Here is a 12,177-nt window from a genome sequence, read left to right as displayed (position 1 = left end):
TTATTCCTCTAGGTGCAACAACAAATTTGCTCCGTGTTGCAACAGTAACAGTAACAGTATAAAGAGAACTGGATACAGCGTTGGAGGCGGGGTCCCGTTCATTCCTATGAAAGTTGCTCAGTGGCGCATGAAGCCAAAATGGCTTACGACTGGAAAAGTACCCGGATATTCCAGCGATCTTCCGCATCCATTGGGCCCATGGAGCAGGCGCAGTAGCGTCCGCTCGGTCACATGGCTCAGTCACGTGGTCACAACCATCACTCTGTCGTCACGGCTTGCTAACTCCGCCTCCCAGCTCTCGCTCCAGCCTCGGTCTGGGTCTCATTCACAGGAACGGAGGAAGGGAAATAACTCTGGATTCGGCTATTTTACAACTTTTAGGACCTAATGATTTAAATAAGGGCTATCCAGGTGTTCGTACTGGGAAGTTGATTCACCTACAAAAAAATTATCCGCTGAGTTACAGACGTCTCTTTCCCAATGTAAGTCTATGGGAAAAAGTATTTTTGGGCCCAATGGCCTCACGTGACGGACACGGAATTTATAGTACCGCCGTTTGGCCACTACGAAAATTGGCATCAATGACTGGCGCTCTTCCTGGGGGCTTGGTTTCCCCTCAATTCGCGTCTCGCGCTCTCATTGGCTGTAGCTCGTGGCCGAATTACCCGACAGGTCCAGAGATTTAGCATGCTAGATATCTGGAACGTGTCGGAGAGCATCTGTGCGCCTCTCGGTGTGAGCAGTTCACACATGACGCTCGAGCGCCGATGTGCAAGTGGCGAGTCAATGGCGATTTGCATCTGATCTGGGGCTTTTGTCTGAAAGCTCCAAAAACTGTCGAGGAGCGGAAAAGCAGGGCTTAAGTCGTGTAGTGTGAATTAGTTATTTTACGAATCAAGGGTCTTAAAAAAGAGGTTGTCGTATGTTGTACAGATTGTAAAGCCTATTGAGGAAAATTTCTGATATTGGGCTACATAAATAAAACTACCTTGACTTTTCTTTTCCTGGCGGTAATGGGCTTCCATACAGCGCAGCACCAAACAAAAGAAAACAGCTCCCAAACACTCAAAACAGACACAACACTCTCCCACCTCCACACATGAAGAAATGTGTTTTCACTGAGGGCTAAGAAAGCAATGAGGGCATGACTCTTTGTATTTGAGGTAGACTCAGGATCCAAATCCTTGAATCCTGGACGTCTACACGTTTTCAATCACTGGACACTGGACCGAACACAGAACAGAAAAAAAGGAACATTGCTGATTTTGAGAAAGACAAAAAAAAGATGAGCTAACAAATGTTTTTTCATCTAAGGTTCATCATCATTTATTAGAAAATGTTCTTTTACCTGAGAGAATCCTTCAATAGCTTCCTTTACCCAGTCACAAAAAGTGGTCTGTGTTTGTGTGTGTGCATATGTGTGTGTGTGTGTGTGTGTGTGTGTGTGTGTGTGTGGAGTGGGTCTAAGCTGATGCTCTCACGGGTGGGCGCATTTTAAAAGCGAATCACGAGATTATTATTCTCCCACAAATGTATAAAAAAAGATCTGCTAAGAGACGAGAAGTACGCCAAAAGGTTCACTCACTTATTGCACTTCATTAAAAAAAATAATCGTAAACTTTTAGTCATTAAGTGTCTTTGCCTAAAGGCTATTTTCTAATTTAAAGAAACAACATTAAATGGTGCAAAAGGCATTTGGATTGGGTGCAATTTACATTATTTATTTTTGCCACAATTCTTATCACCAAAGATTCTTCCACTTAGCGTGGGTTAGTTTGGGCCGTTCAAAGTGCATTTTAGTTAAGTGCTCAAGTTGGACTGAGGGTCAGGAGGTTGTGGATGTTCATCTCAGGGGGGTGAAGTAGATTATTTTCTAAATCAAATCCTTTCCTCACGTCTCAAAAGCAGAGGTAATGGGTTAGGTAAACTTGTTTATGCTACGTACTGTACATCCCACTGATGGACATCGACCACCCAGAGTATTCCTAGACGTTCGCAGGGTAGAAAACTTAAAGCTTCACACACATATTGCAGAAGGGTTGAATTTAGGGGCTAAATCTTGGAATTTGAGGCCTTTAACGATCGACCCACCAAACAATGAGAGCATCGCACCAAGTAGACATCCCCATACTTCCAAACGACACACATATACATGCACACACACCACTTTCTGAGCAGTTTACAAAAAAAACAGCACATCTCGTAGAATCCATATTCTCCACAACATCCCCAGTACCCCTCCTACTTGTTCTCCGAGACCCGGACTACCGCGGAGAGTTACCTTGAGGACCAGCCAGTCGGCTGGGCTAAAGGCCAGCTCCCCCAGGCAGTCCTGACCCTCGCCCACACAAAGTAGCACGGGTCTTTAGGTCACGTCAAGAACCTCTGGAATTCAAGCCAGGCCGAATCTGATTTCATAAGCAAGACGGGCTCGCTGTTGTTGCATCGAGCTTGTCTTTCGGAGGGAGCAGGAGGGAAATTGCATAGACATCTTGCTACTTGCATGTCTTCACAAACTCTACATTTGGCATAGGGGGGGGACCAAACACAACCATGAAACCAAAAAACATCACAGACAATCTCCACCCTTGTCCAATGTGTCAACATGTGAGAATAAACCAGGATCATAATATCTATGGAGGGATGGGCCTGGAGGCCCCCGCAGAGCCAGCCTCTAAACCCTCACTTTGCTTGTTGTGGTCCAACATAAGGGCATCATCATAGACCCAAATTACTTTCAGCTTTTCCCAGTCAGAGCTGAAAACCAAATGTGGTGCTCGGTTCAAACTGCCATCATCATTTAGGACTCCATTTACACTTCACTTCATGTGTCTTGGGCGGATCGGATAGCTGTTGGATCTCTGAGAGGCATTTTAGATGGACTGAAATCTGATTGCTCAGCCAACCCGGGAGGTGCTTTCAGATGCTTTCTAGCCAAGTGCTGAAAAAGTGTAAATCACAGAAAGAGAACAGGAGAAGAACGAACATTGAACTGTTTGCTGTGGTCATTTGATTGTTGTTAGTCGTTAGTTGATGGAAACGTGCCTAATTAACATTTCTTTTATTGTGACATTTCAAAAGTTCGTTTGACAAGTTAATGGAAACACGGCCGTAAGTCGGTTTAGTTTATATGGAAGTTAGTCTCCTACAACGGTTGCGAAAGGAACGGTACACATAAAAATGGCTTCTGACCAAACTGCGCTGTAGCCGGATAGAATCACTCCAAACCAGTCGATGACCACTCTGACCATTCTACTACGTTGATTTGAATAGTAATGTCCGTTCTACTCCTATTCTCTTTATATGGGGTGTAAATGCATCCATAGTTTTTACTCCAGTGTAACTACATCACTGATTTGCATCTGTCCAACGGAGACGTATATATGGGGCTTAGTGTCTTAAATCTGGATCTGCATACAAGACACTTGAAATGACACGTGTAAATGGGGCCTCTACCACTTCCTGTTGTGAACTGGTCCAGGTTTATGACTGTCTTATTTAAAAAAAACTGAGCTTGCAAGATTTGTAGGCTGGCTTCTGGGAGGCAATGGGGCGGTGGACAAATGGGGGAAATCCATTTTTGGCCTTTTCCAACGTTGATGTGCGTGCGTTGCAGCCACGTCAGCTGACATTCACGCCACATAATAACCTGCTCTCCCACCTCCCAGACCTCCTGAGCTTTCGCCTCCGTGGCTGCTGGCAGCACTCACATCAACAGTTTAGAAGAATTGAATCTGATTCCATAAGGTGAACACACACTCACACTCACACACACATAACTATAGGCATTCATGTGTAGCGTGTCATGTCGTGAGAATATGAGGGGTACGAATCTATCTCTTTGCAAACAACAGGAGGCACAGGGTTCATGATTAATGTCACGGGGCACTTCTGAATATGGATCAGCATGCACATGTGAGAGAGTGCACACATACAAACGTATGAAGCATTTACACATTACTTTTCCCCCCTCGTACATGGGAGCGGGGATTGAGAGGTTAAATTGACTTTGTTGCAATAAATCTCGAGTGTTGTATGTTTTTGTATTTACATCCTTGGTTATGGCCAAAATAAAAATGAAACGAAAATCAAAATCAAAACAGAAAACATACAAAAATACACAACATAGTACATTGCACCTTGCAGACGGGCAATATATATTCTCAGTTTTTGTTGTTTTGTTTGTAACGTCTATGTGACACCACTATCTTTTCTGCTGGTGTGTGGAAGTTGGGTTGTGGGTGCCGGGCTCAGGTCCAGCCCCCTCCTGTCAGCTACATTCAATACCATAAAACTCTCAGCCATTACAAAAGTCATAATCCCTCAGTCTCTGGGCCATTCACATTTTAAGTTTACTGTCTATAGACTGTGCCTTGAAGTTGGAGAAGTGTTCACATTAGCAGATGATCTCTAACGTCTCACAACCAAATAAGATAGAGCACAAAAGCTTGAGGGAAGAGTCCTTTTGTAACTTCTACTGATGCGTACACACAAGCACATATTATCTTAACATATACATTTTTTTTTTTAAATCTATATATGCATCTCTGAACTTTCACATGTGCCTGCAAAATATGACTCCTCCCAAGTTCCTTTGAGTATTGTGTTGTGTGAGGTATGACAAGATTGTTTCAGTTTTTTTTTTTTTTTTTTTTTTTTTTTTTATTTTCAGTTTCTGTTGCATTATTTTTCCTGTTTGTGTTTTTTTTTTCTCCAAAGTTGTATTTCATTAAAAAAAGAAAGAAACAAAATGTAAAAAAAAAAGAAATTCCTGTTTTTGTTGGTTGTAAATTCCTCCTGATAAAAGGGGACGGACAACTGGACAGACACACAGACAAACAGATCAGTTGGCTTATCAACACAAAGTATAGATGTGAAAAAGAAGTGAAATATTTTCTATGTTACACTGCACGCATGGTCAAAAAGTGACTACAGCTGTTTTTTTTCCTTTTTTTACACAGAGCAGTTTAAGCGTCAAAAAACAAACAGAAAAATAAGAAAACAATGATAAAATGAAAAAAAAAAATCTCCAATAATTTTGTTCAGGAGTCTTTTTTTTTTTAAAGTCATCTCTTTTCATTTTGTTTTGTGGATTTATAATCATTTCATATATCTTTTTTTTTTCTTAATCTAAATCAGACTCAGAAGGTAAAGCAGCATTATAACCCCTACTGTCACACACACATACCCAGTCAGCTCACGAGAACAAAGGACATCGATAGGTTTCTTTTTTCTCTCTTTTTCAGTTCTTTTACAAAGTTGGATTTTCCAAACCTGCATCTCTGGAATGAGGGATCTCTTCCTGATCCTCACCATAAAGAAAAGTTGGATCCTTTTGGAGGGAGCTGAGGGGGGGACGTTTGGGGGGTTGTCAGCTGGCATGGGAGCAGGGGCTCATATGCGGTTGTTGTTGTGGGAACCGAAGGGGAGGCATATTCCTACGCCGCTGCCGCCGCCGCCTCCCCTTCCTCCGAGTGTTTGTTAACATCGTCTCTACAACCGGCCACATCACCCTCTCTCGCCCATGTCCATGATGGCAGTGAGGGTCAACGCCCTCAGCTTTTTTTTTTATGTCTTCTCTCACAATCTCACAAGTCTCTCGTTCCCGTCGCTGCTTGCTGCTTTGCCGATCACATTCATTCGGTGGCGCCACTCTAAAGGGCAGTTATGGCCAGCCTTGTCTCACAAGGGAGAGGCCTGGATCCCGTTTGGTGTCAATGATTCTGGGCCACTCGGCGGTGAGTGGGGGGGGGTGCTTGGGGAAGAGGAGAGGATGATTATCGGAAGGGGGGGAGGGCTCTGAATTTGAAATGTCACTCTATAGGAAGGATGATGGGAAAAATGACGGGGAGAATTAATAAGTGCTACACAGCCCTCCTACGCAGGGGTCTCTCTCCACCCCTGGTTGGGTTGGTGACGGAGTGAGGGTCATGTGCTGTTGGTCTAATACTGACTAAGGGGTCAGGTTTGGGACTGAGCCCACTGCGACTGCCAGCCTCTGTTACACAGAGCCACCAAAACTCACCCCGAATTAGTACCCCCCACCAAAACTCGCCCCAAATGAGGTGAGTTTTGTTGGGGGGAACTAATGGGTAATCCAAAACTTTGATGAGTAAGGAGGCTGAAAGGAGGACTGCTGCAGTAGTGCAAAAACTCCCACCAGCCTGGCTGGGTGGGGGCTGTTATAATGGTGGTGGTGGGCTGAGCTAGGCTCCAGAAAGGGCTAGAGTAGAGGGTAAGGCAGGGCAGGTGATGGATCTCTGAAAGTGGTGATGATGCTCGTGAAGGGGGGGGGTTCAGACCAGGGCGCCACCGTTGTGCCCAAAGGTGGCGTTCCAGTTCCTCTCTCCTCCCAGCGTTGCTCCAGACGTCGAAGCAGCGAGGCTTGGCCATCTGTTTAACGATTACCCATTGATCCCTGCCACGTGGTACTCTGCTTAGGTACTTCTCAAGGGGTGCGGACCACCCATCCTGTACAAGTGCCCAGTATGAACTACTGCTTTGCGTTGAGTATAAAATAGATTTCTCTTAGTCTCTCTTCTCTTTCGTTCTCTTCTTGTAAGAGTGGTAAACCCAGTTAGATTCGGCTTGGCCCCAGAATTGGAATGAACAGAGCGGGCTTTTATAATCAAATTTCTTGAATGGTCGTTTGGCTAGTACACTATGATATCTGCCATGGATATATGCCGTGAGATATTACCGTTATAGTGGTGATGCATCGGTAAAGTGCACGAGACTAAAAGAGCTTTTTGCCTCCGAAGAAGCTTCATTTCGGTTGAGAACATTCTACCTTTTTACGTCTAATGCACCGCCCATGCATGAAGCTTATTACCATGAACATATTTATCAAGATCCAACGGCAGCCATCATGAGTGCACTGTGGAAGATCGCCATGATGCAGAGGGAAACGGCCCTTTCTCTGCACGCTAATTCAACGGGGCGCGGCCACCGAGGATTTTCAGCTACTCGCTGTCATCTCTCCTCTTGCTACTTGCGTAAAAAGGGGTGTCAGCTGGGCTGCATCATCTGCACTGTCCTCCGCCGCTTCTGTGAGTCGGTTTCTGTTTTGACAGAAACAGGTAAATCCGAATTTCAAAAAAGACGACACTTGGTCCCGTATAACAAAAAGAGATAACCCGAACGTAATGGGTACCATTCCCTGGAGTCGGTAAAACCTTCCGGGGGGGATGGCTGGCCCTCCTGTCTTCAATGGTATTTCATTTCAACCAAGTGATAGCACTGAGGGTGTGTGTGTGTGTGTGTGTGTGTGTGTTTGTGTATGATGTGTTGTCTTTCCAAGACAAGTGTGCACCTATATATATATTTTGCACAGTTGCGTGCTAACCTACACATTGAATGGTGTATGTCTGCGTGTAGGCTGTGGGCAGCGGCCCCGTGTCCACAGAGGTGAGGTAGTGCCTGACACCACAGGGGCAGTGTTGCTGCCCCCAGCCTGGGGGTGTATCCACTTTGAGGTAAATGGTAGCCTTCTTGGCATTTGCCTGCTCTCAGTGACGCCCATGGTAAAAAAAGGCAAATGTGTATGGAAGCCTGGAGGGGCCACACTGAGCTGAGTCCGTGAGGAGAGGACTCGATACAAACCCTGCAGGTTAGGGCTGTATATCGACACTGCTGCACAGTGCATACAGTAAAATGAGGCATTCACGTTACTCTGAGGTGATGTTGTGTGTTTTCATGTTTGTGTGTTTATGTGTGAGAAATACAGAGAGAGAGAAAGTGTGTGTGTGTGTGTGTATGTGTGTGTAAGATGAGCTTTACTGTCTTGCCGGTGGTTGCTGCTATTGAAAACCTCCCTAGAGGCTGAATGTGGGAGATTTATTCTGACCCTGCCTCTGACTCCACAGTCCAGCTATTAAATCTGCTTTCGTCTCTCTAGCTCTGCTCCCTTCTTTCTTTCTTTCTTTCTTTCAATGCCGTAACTCCTCAGAGAGAGAAGGGCTTAATTGTCATTAATAAGACTGTAGGCTGCTGGCACAAGCAGCACGGGCAATGACAAGACAAGTCTGCTCATATGTGTGTGTGTGTGTGTGTGTCACAGGAGCCGGTCCAATGACAAAATGAAGGTAGATATGGAGCCATGTTCTGCACATTTTTTTCAAAGGTAGACAACACAATTTCATAAAACTGGAGTAGCCTTGTATAAATATAGCACCGGTTTCACTGGGATCTAAGAAAAAACAGCTGTTAAACGGCTCAGATTGAGGTGAGGAATTGATAAAAGACTGGTACTCTGCTTTACGGCAGCCATTATTACACCGGAGCAGCGGCGCTTAATAAAGCATCCTGCTGAAATTACAATGCGCAGTGTTTTGCTGATTGTGTGTGTGCCTGTATGTCAACAATAATATGTCACTGATGTCCATATTTTCTGAATGAATGCCTTGGCACTTATTCAGAAATAATACTGAGAGGTGCTGGCCAGCATGTGAAGCTGGAAACATGGGCTTCAAAAGGTGTGTAAATCTGTGACCGCCAAAAAAAAAAAAAAAGAACCAGAGAGGGGGAACGGACCCCTGCAACGAGCGCTGCTCTGAAGAACTGAGGTGGAACAGGCTGTGGCTTTGTGTGTGTTGTGTGTGTGTGTGTGTGTGTGTGTGTGTGTGTGTGTGTGTGTGTCGGTGTCTTGGCAAATGGCTACAACTCTTACTAGATAAGACATCATGCTCAGACAGAAGGGCCCCCACACGGATTTCATAACAGGGATAAGTAAAAGGAGGAGAAAGAGGTGGAGGAGAGGGTGTTCAAAAAAAACAAAATCCTCTTGTTTGCTTGACTCTCCTGTTTGCTGGTGTGTTGTTTCTGTTATTGTTGGTTCCAGTTTTTAAACCACATACTGTAAATGCGATGTCGGAGAAATGCAGATTCCTGCCGAGAGGACCCTCCCTCCATCCTTCCCCCACCTATAAAAATGATGGCCCTTCCCATCTCCCAGTTTGCAACAAACTTCCTCTTCCCTTCGGGTGGTGGCAAAACTGTGTTTCACACCTCCTGGTCCTCGAAGACCTCCAGGAAGAGCGGCGGGAAGAGTTCGTTGGGACACTCCACCTTCATGTGAAGGAAGCGGCTGGCGTGGCACGCCCCGATCATCCGCAGGTCGGTCACCTTCATCAAGAGCTTCGGCCAGAAGTGAGGAATGTTGTGCTTGCGGTAGTTGATGTAGTGCTCGAACGCCAGCAGGTAGGTCTCCTGGCACTTCTCGATCTTGTCCATGCAGGTGAGGCCGGAGCGATCTGGCGACAGGAGGAGTCGGCGTGGAGGGAAGGAAGAAAGGAAGGTGTGAAAATGAGTGTAAAAGAAATCATCAACTCTTGTCATGAATACATTCACACAGAACGCGAGTATTACGCAGCAAAAAAGTGACATTTTCCCAGAGCAAGGTTGATTTTTCTGAGCTTTCGCACCACGAATAAAGGCATCAACCGAATAAAATAACTAAAATAGCTTACAGTAGTTTAGATTATACAATAACAATTTACCTCAGAGAGACTGCCAGACGTTGCTCTGGGTCAAAAGGATCCTGGTAGTTGGTCCTCTGCCTGCGCTAATCTATTCTTACTAGTCCTGTCAAAGTTAACGCGGTAATAACGCGTTGTTATTGGTCGCTATCCCCAGTTTCCAAAGTATCGGTGTACGTTTTTTGCAGTTACTATCCCTAGTAGAGGAAATAGCGGACGGTGGAACAACCGACCTGACTGTGAAAAACAAAATTCAGTGTGTCCTGTGTTGTTGGATGTCTTTGCGAGAGAGAGAGAGAGGCGCCAACAATAATACCACTTTAATAACCTGTAGATACCTCTGTGACTGAGGGCCTCCCCTCAGATAAAGCTTGGAAAAGGTTTACTTGCTTAGTTTCACTCCATTCCTGGATGCCTATGGGATCACGATTGTGTTATTTGACCCCATAGACACTCAACAATGGAGCCAAGATAGCCTGATATTGCTGTTTGACATAACTTCAGGCTACACCAAATACATAACAAAAGGTCTGTCCTGAGGGATTTATTAGTCTCTGACTCTGGGAAAAACTGAAAAATCTCTTGAACCAAATCACACATTTAGGATATTCTATGTGATTATATGTACTACTATACACGTCCTCTCTTTATTTGCATCCTATTATTTCAAACCCAGAGCATATTATGTGACATGCCTCCTAAAACCCCCAAAAAGTCTCATGTTAGAGTTTCTACAAAGAGCAAACCCAGAGTGAATTTTAGACTTCCTCCTTTCAACCCTGAATATGTATGTGGATTTTAATCTTCAGGCCATAATTACATTCTGTTTCACAATAGGCTACAATATATAGAGTGTAAGGCAGCGGGTAATGAATATGGACTGTCATGGAAGTGTGTCTCCAAGGGCACAGAAGACTGAGAATTTACATTTACATTAAATTAAGCTCGAACTCCCGAGACTCCCGACGTTATAAGCTGCATAGATTAAAGGCACAGTCGGTAAGTTTTAGAAAAAAGAAGTCGTCATCAACCTGAGCTCATGAGCAGCACGGCCTGCAACAGCGCCACCTCGGTGTCGTCCAGGTTGAACTGCGCCAGGCTCTTGCCCAGATCGAAGATGGCGTCCGACACCACGCCCAGCCCGCCGTTCTTCAGCTGCTCGCGCTTCACGGCCATCTCCCCGCTCAGCGTTAGCGTCTCGCTCTCGGGGTCGTAGCGCATGGCAGCTCGCAGCGACATGATTTCCATGCAGCAGCCCTTCAACAGGATGATCTGGTCTTCACAAGGTAGCTGGAGGGAAAAACAGGGTTCTAATGTTTAATGCAAGGTTTGTCATATCTCTAAACTATTATAGTGCATTTTGAACACATTTTAGCATTTTGATAGTCTTTACAAGGAGGAAATTACGGTGGATAATTTACCTAAATTAACATTTTTCATACAGTAGCAGATAATGCAGTTATTGCACATGACACCTGGGTGGACAAACTTATTTTTGCCTCTTTTCCGGCGAGATGCTACTGTATGTGACGCGTTAAAGTGAATATATAATGAATAAAATCAACATGGATTTGGAGAGATATTATAATGTATTGACGTACAAAACATAAAATGAATATATGCTCCTCAAAGCCACCAGACTCCAGTCGGACAACAGTCATTTTATCTCGCTGATCATCAAAACACACTTCATTCAGACAAGCATTTTGAACACATTTTGAACGGTCTTTACAAGGAGGGAATTAGGGTGGATAATTTCCCCAAAATTAACATTTTTCCTACAGTAATAGATAATGTAGTTACTGTTTTTTTTCTTTCATTTTAGAGGTAGGGTTACGGTTGTGAACACATGGATAAAAAAAGGGTAAATAACAGAAAAAAGCATAGGAACTGGGAGAGTAATGGAAGAAAGGTTGGGTTTTTCTTTACCTTAGCAACTTTGATTATAATTCAATCATCATTTCTGTTTCTAACTGAATCTGCATTTATAGTAGTAACTTTAATAATAACTTTATTTGTTCAGCACTTTTCAAAAACAGTATTTAGAAAATGTTTTTAAAAATAGAACCATAAAGGGCAAAAGTTACTTCTTTCTTTTAAAGATATTGAAGTTACAACTATTTAAAATATATTACATACTTGCATACTTAAGGATACATAAATACCAAAATATGTTAGAAGCAAAACACACTTTAACAGCTCTCGGCCGACTTCACTGTCTTTCAGAGGCTGGTATCAACATGTCATACTAGCCTGTCGTGAAGGAGGTTAAATAATGCTCCGAAGTTACACTACATTTTGGTGAGGAAAAACTGTTATGGCCAATTTCAAAGGGGTCTAATGACCTCTGACCTCAAGATATGTGAATGAAAATGGGTTCTATGGATACCCACGAGTCTCCCCTTTACAGACATGCCCACTTTAGGATAATTACTTGGGCAAAAAACATGCAGTTGTTTGCATGCAATATAAATGTGTTATTTCTTATTCTAAAATGGTTTCGGCATCACAAACTTCTATCATAATGTTCTAAGCCCTTATACACTTTCACAATTTATATTAATTAATTAAATAGTTAATTATTTTTTATTTCTGAATGGAAAAGGTTCATTTTTAACAGACTTTGGCTTCCTTAAACAGTCATTTGTAAAAAATAATGAGGTATATTTTGGTTCTTCTTGGTAAACAGGTAGAGGATATT

The 12,177-nt window shown here is 43.7% G+C and overlaps 1 protein-coding gene across 9 annotated transcripts in view; it reads right to left on the bottom strand.

The window, feature by feature from the left end:
* Positions 1 to 1,310: 1,310 nt before the first annotated feature.
* Positions 1,311 to 12,177, bottom strand: part of thrab (thyroid hormone receptor alpha b) — a 282,111-nt gene continuing 271,244 nt past the window's right edge. For all 9 annotated transcript variants that reach the window (XM_037755729.1, XM_037755730.1, XM_037755731.1 and 6 more), the window contains 2 exons: positions 10,508 to 10,766; positions 1,311 to 9,251 (listed from right to left, as the gene is read on the bottom strand). In XM_037755729.1, coding sequence (XP_037611657.1) covers positions 9,001 to 9,251; positions 10,508 to 10,766 — 510 coding nt within the window. In that variant the 3' untranslated portion in view covers positions 1,311 to 9,000. The remainder of the gene's footprint in view (positions 9,252 to 10,507; positions 10,767 to 12,177) is intronic.

The sequence above is a fragment of the Sebastes umbrosus genome, chromosome 20 (assembly GCF_015220745.1).
Source record: "Sebastes umbrosus isolate fSebUmb1 chromosome 20, fSebUmb1.pri, whole genome shotgun sequence".
NCBI classification, from domain to species: domain Eukaryota; kingdom Metazoa; phylum Chordata; class Actinopteri; order Perciformes; family Sebastidae; genus Sebastes; species Sebastes umbrosus.
Note: the sequence above shows the minus strand (reverse complement) of the source record. Positions and strands in the feature narration are given on the sequence as shown.